General features: G+C 36.1%; 1 protein-coding gene across 2 annotated transcripts; it reads left to right on the plus strand.

The window, feature by feature from the left end:
- Positions 1-289: 289 nt before the first annotated feature.
- LOC131030832 (disease resistance protein Roq1) lies at positions 290-6,878 on the plus strand. Of its 2 annotated transcripts, XM_057961754.2 has the most exons (6): positions 290-1,246; positions 1,401-2,532; positions 2,632-2,955; positions 3,053-4,123; positions 4,418-4,661; positions 6,600-6,878. In XM_057961754.2, the coding sequence occupies exons 1-6, from the start codon at positions 522-524 to the stop codon at positions 6,695-6,697; spliced, it is 3,594 nt and encodes a 1,197-aa protein (XP_057817737.2). In that variant the 5' UTR covers positions 290-521; the 3' UTR covers positions 6,698-6,878. The 2 variants fall into 2 exon arrangements, with proteins under 2 accessions (XP_057817737.2, XP_057817736.2); XM_057961753.2 differs by lacking the exon at positions 6,600-6,878 and having other exon boundaries at positions 291-1,246; positions 4,213-4,560.
- Positions 6,879-16,991: the final 10,113 nt, after the last annotated feature.

The raw sequence follows: 16,991 nt of genomic DNA on the forward strand, positions 1-16,991 counted from the left end.
TTTAGTAAAATATTATATTCATGTAAATGTTAAAAAATTTAAATAAAATGAATCAGAGATATACCATTAATTTTTTTTTTTTACAAAGATAATCTAAATTAAATAAATTAGAGATGATTTTTTTAATAAAATAAATTTAGAAAGATATTTTTATTAGAGTTCTATTGATATCTTACGAATTATATTTGGTTGGTATCTTCAATACAATTGAGGTGGCGCCCACCATGATTGATTCTCGTAGTTGCAAGTTGCACGGCATTCTTCCGCGTTTCTTCCACGCGATTTCCTATGCAAACACCGCCCTTCTTATCTTTTACCCTTCTCATCTTGATTTTTTTTTAAACAACTACGATTTTTCAAAATGATCAATAATACGATGTACGTCTGCACTGTTTTGAAATCAGAATACCCCTCTAATCTTACACATACTAAGCCCTTTCGTTCATCTTTCCTTCTTTTCCTCAACAACCCACCCTCTTTCATTCCTGTTTATCTTTCTGTCAAATTCTAAATCCAGTTCCATGGCATCTACTTCTAATTTTAGTTGTAACACTGAGCGTGAACCAGGGAATGCATCTGAAGAAATTGTTGTGTCTCCATCCGCTTCTACTACAATCTCAGTTGGAACCCTATTTTCATCCTGTTTTAATTGGTGTTCTCCCTTTCTTTCTCTCTGTTCAACTCGACACCATTCTACTGCTTCTCAAGGGATCGCACCATCTCCGTCTGATACAAATGCTGCTTTTGAACAAGTTGTACCATCCGCATCTACTTCTGGTAGATCCACTCAAATGCCAGACAGAAAGCTGCCCTACGATGTGTTTATTAATCATCGTGGCCCCGATGTCAAACACACGCTCGCAGCCGCTCTCTATAAGACCCTCACTGGCATGGGATTGAGGGTTTTTCTTGATGAAGAAGAGCTTGAATATGGGGATTTCTTGCCTGGAGAAATAGAAGAGGCAATGCGCGGTGCTTTGCTTCATATAGCTATATTTTCCAAGAATTATGCACAATCCTCATGGTGTTTGGCAGAGCTTTCGTTTATGCTCAAAACGGGAACCCAAATAGTTCCTGTTTTCTATCATGTTAAGCCTGATGATGTCAGATATGCAAAAGGAGTTTATGCTGAGGCATTTTCCCGGCATACAGAAAAGGGTAGATACACCTTGAAAAAGCTTCAAGAGTGGAAGAATGCACTCAATAATGTTTCATATAATGTCGGCAGCATCGTTCATAATGAAAAGTAAGTACCAAATACTTTGTCTCCACCACTTATCCTCTTCATATCAATCATCTTCTGCATTTGTTGCATGTTTTTCATTTCTTATTTTCGGTTACACACGTCATGTTAAATGATATTTGGTCTATTTCGTTTTGCTGTTGTTGTACATGCTTAGTGATGAGGGGATCCTGATGAAGAAAATTGTTGGCTCTGTTTCGAAAGTAATAAAAAATTTGCCATTTGTGGTTGCCAATCATCCAATTGGTTTGGATAAAATTCTAATAGATTTTGAAAGGACAACACTTCAAGCTACAGAGAGCCATAACAATGTACAAATTGTAGGAATATGGGGCATGGGTGGCTCTGGCAAGACTACTCTTGCCAAACAGTTATATAATAATAAATATAAATATATGGATAAGTCTAGTTTTCTATTAGACGTCAGAGATGCTGCTTCAAAGAATAAATTGCATAAGAAGCAAAAAAAGCTTCTAGAAGATCTTGGTCTAAAAGGAGTATCAATTGACAATATAGAAGAAGGAAAGGGGATTATTGCTAGCCGCTTGCGAGCTATTCGAGTGCTTATCATTTTGGATGATGTAGATAATGTAGAGCAATTGAATGCTCTAGTGCCCAATAAGGACAATGTTGGATGGGGTAGTTTGATTATAGTCACTTCAAGAGAATTTGAAGTCCTTCGATGTTGGGGCATCTTGTCCATTTACAAAATGAAAGCATTGGATCGACCTCATGCCAAGCAACTCTTTTGTTGGCATGCTTTCTTGCAGCCCTCTCCCAACCACGTGTTTGAAGATTTGGTTGAAAAATTCTTAAATGTTTGTCATGGATTACCATTGTCTCTAAAAGTTTTTGGAGCACAGCTATATGGTATCTCCAACAAAGATTATTGGGAAATTCAATTGCAGAAGATCTCCAGAATTTTACCCAAAGATATCAAGGAGAGGTTAAAAGTCAGCTATGATGCTCTAGATGAGGAGGAGAAGCAGATATTCTTAGATATTGCTTGTTTCTTTATTGGAGAGAAAGTAGCTTCAGCCATTGCAGCTTGGGATGGATCAGGATGGAATGGTCAGCACAGTTGGGAAGGACTTTTAAATAAGTGCCTTGTAGAGCTCAATGATGCATCCGATGATGAGAGCATAGAAATGCAGAACCATTTACTCAATGATGAGCTTATAAGAATGCATGACCACTTACGTGATTTGGGAAGAGAAATCGCCAATCAGAAATCACCCTACCGTCTGTGGTCTCCCCACCAGATTATTAATGCTGGTCATGAAGGACAGGTAAGATTCATACTTTTCTTTGTCTAGTTATATTTGTTTGATTTTTGATTCCATGAAGTTTTCCAAAATATTTGATTTATTTTTGTCTGTATTTTAAAGGGAATTGCCATTCGAGGAATAAGGTCGACAGCAATTGAATACATAAGTGAGGAATTTCTTCGACTTTCCCATGATGGAAAGCTTATAATCAAGGCAAGCGGAGTAAATTATAGCTTGGAACCCTCTTCGCCTGGATTAAAAATTCTTCATGTTAGAGGAAATCATTATAATCAAGTAATTGGTGATCTATCAAGAGAGTTGGTATGGCTTCGTTGGCATAACATTGATGAGAGAAATCTTCAGGCATTGAGTTCATTGAAAAATTTGAGGGTTTTAGAACTCTACGGATATCGGTTAGACGAACTATGGGAGACTGACAGCAATGTAAGTATCTCTTTTAAAAAGCTACATTTCAAATCTTTCCTTCTATGTTTTTATTGTTTTCCAGTTTCAATCGATCTCATTAAGAGTGTTTTGGCAGGCTCCTGTGCAGTTAAGAGAGTTGGTTATTGATGTGTTCACAGGATTTCCAAAGTCAATAGGATGTCTTAGACATTTGAAAAAAATAGTCATCAGGATTGGGAACAGAGTGGTGGAGAGTCTGCCAGAAGAAATTTGTCTTCTTCAATCGCTGGAGTACCTGGAGTTATCTAGTGCGGGTGCAGCGCGACATGGTTCATGTTTAAGGCTATCATCACTACCTAGCAGGTTTGGTGATTTGAGAAACCTGAGGCATATTTCTTTGACCCATTGCTGGAATCTAAAGAGCTTGCCAGTCTCATTTAAGGAGCTCACTCTCCTGCAATACCTCTCCTTAGATGGATGTTATAGCCTCACCTTAGAGTCAGACATTTTGGAAAACATGACAAAGCTAGAATATTTGTATATCCAGGGTTGCTGGAAATTGGAAGAGTTGCCTCGTCACATCACAAATCAGGCTTCCTTGACAAAGCTTCATTTATCTATGGAGAGTTTAAGGGTGTTACCGGTGAACATCGGTCAGCTTAGCAAGTTGCGAATGATGGAGATAGAAAATAGTAAATTGTTGACAAGCCTGCCGATGTCTGTTGGGCAACTAATTAATCTTCGAAAGCTGCGTATAAGGAGGTGCCCAATCAGTGAATTGGATCTCGGGGCAGGGTTGTTTACTTGTTTGATGTTGATAGAGCTTGAGAATACCGAAGTGTCCAAGATCTCTATCTCTGAAGACTGTTATCTCGAGAGTCTCACACTTCTTTATAATGGCAATTTAAAGAAGATAGAAGTCCTACCAAATACTCTCGAGAGCATAGTTTTGAAAGGGTCCCCCAAGTTGGATGTGCTTCCCTGTTTTGCACAATCAACCTTTCTCCGAGTATTTGAACTCATAGGCTGCTACGATGTTAAGAAAATACAAGGTTTAGAACATTGCAGAGCATTAGAGAAGCTGATAGCACATACGAGGTGGGAGGAGGCGGGCATAGAAAGTTTGGAGCACATGGAAAGTTTGAGAAGAGTGGAACTCAAAGCAATCGGCAGATCAGGTGTTGAAAGTTGCATTCAAAGCATGCAGGTAATAATAGTTTATAGACATATAGAATTCCAATTATTTTCAATTGATTGTGCATTGGCTAATGTGTAGATGTGCAAATGATGCTACAGAAGTGGCCAAAAGAAGAAATAATAGTTTGCACATGGGCGGTCCCTGATAAAATCCTCCTTAAACTCCTTTCCCAGTATCTCTATCATTGACTCCTTCGCTAACCAAAAGATAAACTCCAATCCATCCCTGAAATGGCCCTCCACTGCTCACTGCATTCTTCTATGTTTTGTTGTGAATTGTGAATCTCCAAAAATTGTATTGCAGTTGGCATGGAGTTGCAGGAGCGAAAATGGAATAACAAGTTGTAATATGGGTATTCCAATGGAGTTGGAGGGGGGTAAATGGGTATGGACGGCTCTCTTAACACAACATTCCTCGTTCCACCAGGAAATTTCGAGTAAAAAACAATCAAGGTTACACATATGTCAACATGGTGAAGGAGAAGTGGAGAGAGGACTGCTCGTGATGGGAGAAGAGGACAGAGTTTGGGAGGCTTTCACACGGTTATGTGTGTTTCTATCCAATTAATATTATTGTAACAATATTGATCGACATATGAATTAAATAGATTCATGGTAGTGAAAAGCATTCTGTTGTTCTTTTCTTTAAACATAGTATTTTAATATTGATTATATGTGAAGAATTTATTATAATATTTATTATTATTATTATTATTATTTTTTGATAAAAGTGGATATATCATTAAATTATATTAATATTTTAATTTTTGACATGGTGTCTGATTCAACGAGCACTGGAGGGAAAGAGCCAGTAAGAAAACCTTCCAGTATTGCTCCAAAAAACTTAAAGCCTACCTACCCACTACAAAGAGGCCTCCTGAGCACAATCCAAAATACCCCTCCCCATATTACATAATCTTTCCATTAGATACAAAAGAAGCTGCCATAAAAGGCATACAAAAAGACATGAACAACATAATCATCCTTTCAGCTCACTATGAAGAATATCGCAACAATGGAAATTACAACTTTAGAACAGCCAAAAAAGAACATCCTTGAACCACACCTGGCAGCCCAAATTTATACAATATTGAAGTTTCTTTGTTCACATGACATCAATATTGTAAGGAAAGCACAGTGCGGAAGACGCTCTCCTAATGTCAATTTGTAGGGAAATAAAGCAAGTATGTATTAAATCCAATTTATAGAACTTAAAGGTGTGCACAGACAAATGGATAAAAAACCAAAACAAACAAAATTGATAGAGAAAGAACACGAGTTACGTGGGAAAACCCTTACGGGAAAAAACCCACCACCTAAAAGAGATCACTTTATTTCAGTAAACATATGATTACAATAAAGTTTCAGATTTTTCATTCCAGACATTTACTCTCAAAACTCTTTTCATAGACTAATAGAACTAAATCGTATATCATTCAAATGCAGAACATAGCAAATAGCCAACCCTAAAATTGGTTTCCTCTAGGAACATATACTTCTGAAACGTTCAACTGTCTGTTCGTTCAACCATCGGGAAGCTGAACCGTTTGCCCATTCATGAATTCATGAGAACGAATTATCCCACATTCACCAGGAGGCGAGTCGGTTCGTATTAGTATACACAAGTGCAACCACATTAACTGTCCGCATGATAAAACTTTTGACCATTGACCCGTGTGGACATTTGTGGTAAGTTACCACTCATCAGGAAAACTCCCTCTATTGGCAAGACAAATTTCAACTTATTCCGATCCCTGATGAACAAGCAATGTGGCTCCATCGACATTCCGATCAGCACGAACAAAGGTCAAGTGAATTCGAGGCACTTTTCCAATAAATATTAAGCGTCCTTTGTTAGTTCCTGTAAGGCACAACTATTGCATTCATTCTATTCTATTTTCCAAAATTTATAGTTCATATTTATTTTATATTTACGCCCAAAAGTCTCTTATATGAAATCACGGCTGATTTTTAAAATCAATAACTCAAATCTCACCATATCTTATGCAAAACGATTGGGAAATTTTTATCGATTGATTTTTTAACTGGTGTAACCGGTTGAATCCCTCATCAATCTAAAGCAGTAGTTCAACAGGGTAGTTGAAAGAAATGACGTGACAGTACTTGGTCAATGGAGGAGGGAGAATGAATGCCAAATGAATTGATAAGCCTCAGCACACCCATAACTTGGTATTCAACATTCTTGCTTTGTTTGGTTTTACATTTGTCTGGTGCTGTGAATGAGTGGCTGGAATGTCAATACATCAGGAAGAATTCAGACTATTGTTTTTATTTTTATTCTTATATTTATGATTAATTCTTTATTTCTTTTATTTTCTATTTCTCATGATATATAGTCTAGTTCGGGCACAGTTCTGGCACTTAACTCCTAGTCTTTCCAAAAATGATCATTCCTATATAATCATTAATGATCAGTATTTTTATTTTCTTTTCCCTTATTTTTGTTTAACCTTCTTAAGCACTAGACAGGGAAATGTTTGGGCAACGCTGGGAGGTTGCGATCTGGGTGCTGCAAAGATGGAACAGGGAACAGAGTGGGCGGGGTTTTGGATTTAATTTTTAATTTTTTTTCCTTGTTTTATTTGAAATTCATATTGGCCAAATGTAATTGCAAACAATACGGTTAACAATCCATGTCTATTTCTGGAATTTACTGGCTGGCCCCCTTTAATTTCAATTTTCTTTACTGTATTTCATTTTGTAATTTCTGAGCTATAAATGCTGCTGCAATACCAGCAGTTGCAGCAGTTTTGTTATTTCTTTTCTATTTTCTTTAATGTGTGCATCTAATTAAGAGAACAATTTCATATTTAATTTTGAATACATCTAAATGCTCTCAACCCTGTAAAATATTTTTGTCCATATAATGTAAAATACTAAATATTCAAATAGTGTAGATATGTAAAGAGAAATTAGTACTAAATTTTTCAGAAATCTCTCTTACAGCTACATCTTTCCCTCTGATCAGAACTAAAATTGAACACGGATTCCTTTATCAAATTAAAGATTAAACCATTTTCAGGCTGCATATGTATGTGCATGCTTTACTAATTATATGATATACATGCTCTGTTAAATTTAGATGTTAGTATATCTGTTAAATTTAGATGTTAATCAATTCAGTTTTTTATTCTCCTCTCTTTGGCGAGGTATCTCAAAAAGAAAGTCTATATTGGAGGGTAGAAGAGGGGATATCTCCTCCATCTCATTATCTCTCTCTTATTCACTCCATCTTTTCTTCTTTCTATCTCTATCTCTCTCCATATCCCTCTCTATCTCTCTATATATCCCTCTATTTATATCAGTCTTCTCCCTCTTTATCTATTATCTCTCACTCTGCCTCCCATCCCTCTTTATCTCTCATGAACAATCTTTCCTGCATAGATTATGTGTCTTCCTTATCTAGGACCTATTCTTTGCTTGAAATGATACATCTTTCATGAACAATCTTTCCTTAGTGAAAGTGTGCAATTCTTTGCTAAGAATCCTTTTTCCCTAAATCATGGAGAAGGTGTGTATTCTTATTTTTCCTTCTCTCCTTCAAGATGTTATCTTTCTCAAAGATCCCTTATATTCTAGAAGGTGGATGTCTTTGATAATGATCTCTTCCTCCTTTTTTAAAATTTAAAAGGTTATTATTTTTTAAACTCTAATTTTGCTTTTCTTTTCTGCTTAATCTTTCATCTTGTGTTAGAGAGCTCTAATCCTCATACTCTTGGTTGTGTTGGAATTGGGTTTAGTTTTAACAAATGATTTTGTGATTTTATCTAACAAGTGGTTTTGTAGGGTGTGGTTCCTAACAGTGTACTGCAGATATCACTAGGGGCTTTGTCCGACATCTTATGGATATTATCATTTTTCATGAAATGTTTACTTTTCTATACTTTAGCTTGCATATGCAGGTAGTGTCATATGATCGCTAAAGTGGGGGCTAAATGTAGCATCGTAAAATGTACACCCTTAATTGGGTGGTACAATTCCATGCTTAGGTTAGCACTCGCCTTAGTGTGTTTGCATCATGCATTTAAAAATTCTCTTTAAGAATTTAATTAATTAATTTAATTAAATCTAAAGTCTTCTTTCATCCCTTTACACATCATAAAATTGGGCCCTTAACCTTAAGTGTGCCCCTTTTTTTATTTTATTCTTCCAATTAAATCACTTCATCAAGTACTCTAATTATGTCCCATTTCGACCTTCAAGGCCCGATTTCGCATATCTAGACATCATAAATTCCAGAAGGATATGGAATTTGGCAAAAAGTTGGTCAGACCATGTGTTTGGACCAAGTAGCTAGTTAATTGGTCTTGCATTTTTCTCCTTGAATTTCGGGAGCATGTTTTGACAATATTTTAATATTCAAATCCAAGAGATTGGTGAAAAATATTATTTCTAGGTCGGCCTATTACTCAAAAAAAAGTTAGGGTCTCCTACATATAGCCTTTCTTTCCTCATTTGAAGGATTCAATTCTCTAGCAATTGAAGGACCCTTTTATGAAGTGAAAGTGCAGGTTATGTGGAGTCTACAATCAACAAATCAAGCATTCATCAAACAATTATCAAGCCTACATCAATCATCTTCAACATCAATTAGGAGCTTTGAAGACATTGAAGACTAATAGGAGATAGGAGATCATTGATTGACTTGTACCTCTCCCTTAGGGTTTGGTATGGTTTCATGTTATTTTCATGCTTTTATATGAGCTTCATAACATTCATTTTCAGATTTACATTCATGCTTTAGATCCATTATTGCATATGCAATTTGAAGCATTTACATTTACATTTACATTTACACTCATTTAGGGTTTATTTTCCAAAGTGTAGTATAGAACTCTAGATTTACTTTTTTGTTCATTTAGGATATTCCATACACACAAGATTCTTGCACACACATTTTCAATACATTATCAACTATTTGTAGAGGTGGAAACCACCAAAATAAGGGGTTTGACTAAGGAAGAACCCTATATAGCCACCTAGACACCCCTTTTCTAGTTGCAGGTGTAGGTACAGGAATTCAGCGGACGCACAATTTTTGGAGCTGATGGATCACACGTGCAGACTTAAGGACAAAGCTAGGTCTCAATTTTCTGAGACCAGGGCGTGGTGCCCTAGTCCTCTTCATTTTTTCAGTTTCTATTGGCAATTCACCAGATCAGACTTTCAGGACCTAATTCCCAGAACCACAAGCTGCAGTATCAGGGACCAAGGTGCCTAGCGCCCTGGTCCTGCCCATTCAGTTTCAAATTCCAGGCATAGGTGCACATATGGATTTCCTTCCCTACTCTATGTTCAGTTTCTCATTTTTAGTTCAATTAGATTTTGCATTTTCAATTTATGCTTGTTTCATTGTTCATCTCTTAGCATAGTTGATCATTGCATCATATTTTGCACATTTCCTCTTCATTACAACAAAGGAATAAAAACCCTAAGAGATATTCCTTGACTCTCTCTTTCTTACACGAAGTATTCAAAGTGAAATATCTCCTTAGGCTTTTTCGTATTCCAATGTGTGTACATGAGAGTGGGAACACGTCTTAGCTACTTGATTCCATTTTTATGCATCACAATTATGATACTTCTATACTAATGCTTTTTCATAATTATTGCTTGGTGGTGATATTTTGACTACTACTTTGAACTTTTATATGTTTGGATTTATTTTATATTTATTATATTTAATACGTATTTTTTTGTATGGTTTTGATTATAATTTTTTTTTTCAATAAAAGTGGATTATTCCACGAAACTTTTTTATTAATATTTTTTATTTTTTACACAGGATTCAAAGAGCATACCAGAGGAAAGAACCTTGGGAAGAAAACCTCCGGTCACAGCTCATAAAATAAACCTATAGTATCTAACAGATCAATTTATTTTCTCTTATAAGATACTATTATCTAAGGCGTGTCATTAAGATGGGTGATATTCAATGCTTAGTTAATTATAAAAATGGTTGATAATCGAGACCTCCTTCTTAGTAATGTGCTATCTTAACATGTTGAAATATTTCATTTGAGAAATGATTGTTTATAGTTGTGTTTTGCTTCATCTACATAAACTTTATTGGATATTATTGCATTGATTTATTCAAGGAAACCATTGATCAAAGATCAGAATCCTTAAGGGCTATACCTTGTTGATGCATGTTAAAATGGTTGAGTCTATTATATGACAATGATATGTTAATTTATGAAACTACAAATTCTCATATTGATAAGTAAAATACCAGGAGAAGTACATTTTATTTAAATATCCAGTTTAGAAGTAGGTATGTACGCAATCCTTCGGTGCAGGATGCCCTTGGACCCATGTCAATATGGGAGGAATTTAGAAAGTAGTGAGCTCAGTTTTGGGTTTGTTCTTAAACTTGATCATCCAAATCCCTCTTATTTATGTTTTAGCTTGAGGGTCAAATCTTATCAAATTGATGTGGAGTTTGGTTTCCAATTAATATATTCCCTTTGCATAGAACTAAGCAAATATGAGACAACTCTACCATCATCAATCATATCGACTTTGAGGTTGTTTTTTCTTCTAAAATCTACACTAACCTTGCAAAAAAATTTAAAATTATTATCATCATGGTTTGTCTCTTATGTGAATGTATAGGGATGCCAATAGACTTTTTTGAGCTAAAATAATCAAATTATTGTGTTAAATACCATGTCACTGTGTCTTGGCTCAGTAATAATTGTAGGAAGATATAGGTTAGCATCTTGAGATACTAATGAATTTTATTCTTCCAAGATCAAGGGCTTGATAAATATAGTTTGATATTGCTTTGAATGAGTTACAAAACCCTGCTCACTTTACATTTTGGATGATGTTGAATTGATTCATTATGATATAATATTGGAAAAACTCTTAGTATTCATGGATGACCTACCTATCCTAAATAGGAGCCTTAATATCTAATGACTTTAGGACTACCCTTGCCAAATATGGGCAATTAATGTTAAGTATAATTATTTAATATGGTTTGGTGTTTTATCTTTATATATATTTAGTTGATAATCTTATTCCAAGCCTAATGATTGGTAATTTATATTAATTAAAGTATTAACTCATAATACTATAGTGTGTTTGATTTCATTTGAATGCACAAAATGATCTTTGAAAATATTTTTTTAGTTGATTTGTGTCTCTAGATAGAGGCCGACCCATTGTGATTCCTATGGTTGGTAATTTTAATCCCAAGACCTATATGATCATGTGCATACTTATAAGGTTCATCTATGTGGTATGTAATCAAATCAACCTAGCTAGTGGTTGTGAACCATTAAGATAGCTTGATTTTGTTTCACCTAGCTATAAGATGACATCCACATGTCAGAACCAAGTTTGATACACACATAGATAGCTATTTGTCATCAATACAATGTATGTGACACATATCAAGTGTTATCTAATGTATTTTATAAAATTAGCTATGTTTCACTAGTAACAGTAAAAGATGGATATTAGAAGCTATCCATGGTATGATTTTGGAGTAGTTTAACCAATTTTCACTAGCACCATGTAGGTGATAGATCCCAAGAGCTAATTGTTATATCTTAGGGTTTAGCTAGTTGTCACTAGAAGCATAAAGGTGATCAATACTTGGAGCTCTATCCATGGAATGCCAGAGCTTAGTGTATATATATATATATATATATATATATATATAAAGAAAAAGCTTGCAATACGATCAATGCTTAGAAGCTACATAGTAAGAGTTTATGGACACTCTAGTCCAATAAATAGGTATAAAACAACAAGAATGTTATATCTTAAAACCTCATTATTTAAAAACTAGATATTTTTGTACCTATACTACTTATTCTAGCTTTCATTGTATTTATCCATCTCATACTTTCCAATTGGTGGATTAATCTCTAAAATATTATAATTAGACCTCACAACTTCCATGCCACCATTAGGTGCAAAATTTGTCTTTCTTTGATTCTCATGTTTTTATTATGTATTTTTTGTATCTCCATGTATATTTTCACAAGCTTGTCATCTTCTTATTTAGAATATGGCCAAAAATTTGTTGTTTTAATCTCATACCTCATTATAATATTTTGTTCATTATCATTAACTCTATTTTTGTTTGAAACCTCTAGCATTAAGGTAACCTAGAAGGCAATAATATGAAATGTGAGTTTTTTAAAGGACTTCATAAGGTGCATCCTCTTGTCTTGAAATCAATCCTTATTTTTGGCTTTCCACAAAAACCAAAGAATTTAAGTGGGTGAAACAAGATCAAAAAAATTATACTATTAGTCCCAACCAGTGCTGAGAGGGGAGGGGTGAATCAACACTTGATCAAATTTTCACAATTAAACTTTTAACTTAAATCTGCATTCATCTAATATCCAACAATATACTTAATCACTGAAGTAAAATATGCAAGCATGAAAAGTTGATAGTGACACTAAGAAGTTATCTCGTGGAAACCCAAATGGGAGAAAACCACAGTGTGAGTAGAAACTCACAAAATTTGTACTCTTCTGAAGTACGTCCGGTGAGGAGCCATCCTTGTTAGGAGATTACAAAGACACTGTTAGGTACCACCCGGTTAAGAGATTTTATTCAAGGCCGGTTAGTGCCTTTACCTTGTTAAAGGTAGCCTGGTTAAAGGACTTAAGAACATCAATTAAGATGTCACCCGATTAAGGGATTTTACAAAAGGGACTTGTTAAAGTCCACCCAGTTAAGGGATTTATGTTGTAGTGGTTAGAAAACAATAGATGGATGATCTTCTGAATTAGCTACAGATAGCTTGATCAGATCTCAATATGCATCACACTCAATCCACACCGATTGTGTCTTCTCTGCACAGTACCAATTTTCTTCTTACACCTTCGTCTCTTCACTCAGTTGATCGCCTGTCCCTCGACACTGCACTCTGTCGATCCTCTGACCTTCGGCTCTCCACTCTGCCGGTTCTTTGTCCTTCGGATCTGCACTCTGTCGGTTCTTTGACCTTCAGATCTGCACTCTGTCGGTTCTTTGACCTTCGGATCTGCACTCTGCCGATCTACCTCAAACACACTCTACTGTGCTAAAACCTCTTAGCACTTCCTCTCTCTTTGCTCTTCACTTTAGATCACCTTCAACAAGATTTGCTTGTTGCAAATTTCATGATCAAAACTTTCTAAATGAACTAAAGAACACTTTATACATTTTCTGCCGACACTTTCAGGCATTCCCTCAATCAAAGAAATCATGGATTTCAAAATATTTCAAATTCAAAAATCTCCCACTCTTTCTTTGCGCGCCTTACACCAATTTTGCTAAGTGTTCAACAAAATCTGCCACCGCATCTCCCAAAGATAGTAACTTCTGGGTCGTGTTCAGTTAATTAATTGCAAACTAGGAAAATCCGCTGATAAGCATGCTTGATTGCATGATAACTGAAGTTGAACTTACCAATAAGTTATTAGGCGTAGACACAAGCTCACCAACTCATCTTTCGCCACTGCAATGGAATAACCGATCACCTCTCTGAAATTTATGGTGATCACCTGTCTTCCTTCTGTCATACCGGTTTACCAGTATGCCACTGCACTTCTATATTACTGTTTTATCCTTTGATTTCTAGTTTGTTGTGCTAGCATCAAGTCTCTTCCCCTGTTTGCCAATGTGATTCTGGTTTGCATACAACTTCAAGTTTTCTTGACTGAGTCACCTTTTGTGACTTCATCATCATTAGAGTGACCGATCTTCCTGAATGATAGACTGGTTGGCTTAGTCTATCTTTTCTTGAGCTGATTGAACCTTTGATCATTCGTTACCAATGTTGTTTCCATGTGTTTGTAAGTCATCATGTTTGCTTACTGAAAAAAAAACACCACTCTACCTATACCACTTTACTGGTTAGTGTTGGACATCAATGACAAATCTTAGCACACATATACCGGTTCTCTGGATTGACCGGTTTTGTCAATGCCAACAATCCAACAATCTCCCCATTTGGCATTGATGGCAAACACATTAGAATCTGGCTAATTAGTTGCATGTTATTTTACTTCCTTCATCTCTGTACCAGTCTGGTCATTACTTCTGCCCCGAGTAATGAATATCTCCCCCTGTCATTGGTAATACTCTAATGCAACAACTTTAGCTCAATAACTACTTACCAATGCTTAAGCACTCTAATCATATCTCCCCCTTTGACAAAAATTCCAAAGAGTCATTTCTGTACACTTACAAGACTGCTCTCCCTAACCGGATTAGTCCACACTCATCAATCTAGTCTTTAAAAAAAAAAAAACTTGAAATCATACCAGATTGATGTAGAGCCTTGTTTGCTTACTTTACTGAATGGAGGGGCATAACCCCTAGCTTACCTCTTAGATAGTCAAAGGTGTCCTTCTGTAGTGGCTTGGTGAAGATATCAACCACCTTTTCTTTTGTTAGTATGTACTCCAACATCACTTCCTTTTCTTGAACTTGTTCCCTTAGATATTGATATTTGATGGCTATATGCTTCGTTTTGGAGTGCATCACCAGGTTCTTGGATATGTCAATGGCACTAGTGTTGTCACAATGAATCACTACCGGTCCAACCAATTTTTCTTGTATTCCTTCCAACAGTTGCTTGATCCAAACTATCTGTGTGCAGTTGATTGCAACAACTACATACTCAGCCTCAATTATGGATTGAGATATGCAGTTTTTTTTCTTAATTGTCCAAGATACAATCCTATCTCCGAGAAAGAATGCACCTCCACTAGTGCTCTTTCTGTCATCAATGTTCCCAGCCCAATCTGATTTAGTGAAGACACTTAAACTGGAGTCTCCCTTATGTGGATACCAGAGACCATACTCATCAGTCCTCTTTAGGTATCTGAATATTCTTTTGACTACCACGATGTGAGTCTCTTTCGGATTTGTAGAAAATTTGGCAACCAAGTCAACAACTTGTGCTATGTCTGGTCTGCTATGTACTACATACTGCAACTTACCGATCATGGACCGGTGAAGTGTCTCATTCACTTCTTCAGCCTCATCATATTTAGATAGCTTGCAACCTGTAACTATTGGAGTTCCAACAGGTTTACAATCTTCCATTCCAAAAGTTTTCAGAATTTCCCTTATGTACTTAGTCTGACTGATGAAGATGCCATTCTTTAATTGAGAGACTTGCAGGCCAATAAAAAACTTTATCTCGCCAATCATGGACATCTCAAATTCTTGCTTCATTTTTTTTGCAAAGCTTCTGCTCATTTAATCATCTCCCCCAAAGATGATGTCATCTACAAAGATCTCAACAATTAGGTGTTTTCCTTCATCTCCACTCTTCAGATACAAGTTACTGTTATCACTGGTTCTTTTGAACCCTATGCTTAGCAGATATGAGTGCAACCTCTCATACCAAGCTCTTGGTGCTTGTTTCAGCCCATACAAAGCATTCTGCAGCCTGCATACCATATTCCTTCCATCTTTAGATGCAAACCCTTCTGGTTGCTCTATGTATACTTCTTCCTCTAACACCCCATTTAAGAATGTCGATTTGACATCCATTTGGTAAACTTTAAAATTTTTATAAGCAACATAGGCCAACAAAATTATGACCCCTTCCAGCCTGGCCACCGATGCGAAGGTTTCTCCAAAGTCCAAACCTTCTTCTTGAGCATAGCCCTTACAAACCAATCTTGCTTTGTTTCTTATCATTTTATCAGTTTCATCCATTTTATTTCTGAACACCCACTTGGTGCCTATTACATTTTTGTTTTTCGGTCTGGGCACTAGAGTCCATGTATCATTTTTCTCAATTTTCTCCAGTTCTTCTTCCATGGCTTTGACCCAATCATCATCTTTTAGAGCCTCCTTTGCTATTTTGGGCTAAAAAATGGACAACATACATCCATTCTCTCTTTCTCTTCCTTTGGTTAGAACTCCTACATCCTTGTCACCAATGATATTTTCTGCAGAGTGATTATTTCTGACATACTTAGCCAATACCGGTTCACTCCTCGGAGCTTCTTCTACTAATTGTGCAAGTTCTACTTCACAGGCTTCTTCATTAGCCACTTCAACAAGATCTTCTTCAGTAGGTTTCACCAGTGCATTGTACTCGAACTCTTTATAGTCCTCTGGTTCACTCTTACTGTCCTATTCATTTTTCTCATAGTACTCATCTACTCTGACATTTGCACTTTCCACAATCTTATCTGTCCTTTTATTTAAACACCGGTATGCCTTGCTCTTTGTTGAGTAGCCTAAGAAGGTTCCTTCATCACTCTTGGGATCAAATTTTCTAGTGTACTCATCTCTCTTGATATAGCACCTGCTTCCAAACACTTCTATATCATCAGAGTTCTTGCACAATCAATAAGAGTTCTATTTCTTCTTTCAACAACTCCATTCTGTTGAGGTGTTCAGGGTGCAGATATTTGCCTCATAATCCCCTGTTCCTCACAGTAATTCATGAACTCTTGAGAGGTGAACTCTCCTCCTCTATCTGATCTTAGACACTTCAGATTCTTATCGGTTCCTCTTTCTACTCGAGCCTTAAAAACCTTAAACATGTGAAAGACTTCAGATTTTTCCTTCAAGAATATTGCCCACATCATTCTTGAGAAGTCATCCACAAACAACATAAAATACCGGTCTCCATAGAAACTCTTGGCTCTCATGGGATCACATAGGTCTGTATGAACTAAGTCCAACACATTTTCAAATGAAAAGGTTTTACTGCTGAAACTAGACCTGGACAACTTTCCTAGTTGACACTCTTTGCACATAGCATTTTTTAGGTTTCACTATGTCAGGCATACCTTTGACAGATTTTACCTTACTGACTTTCACTATGCTATCAGAGTTAACATGACACAATCTTTTGTGCCACAACCAACTGTCTT

This window comes from Cryptomeria japonica, chromosome 7 (assembly GCF_030272615.1).
Source record: "Cryptomeria japonica chromosome 7, Sugi_1.0, whole genome shotgun sequence".
Classification (NCBI taxonomy): domain Eukaryota; kingdom Viridiplantae; phylum Streptophyta; class Pinopsida; order Cupressales; family Cupressaceae; genus Cryptomeria; species Cryptomeria japonica.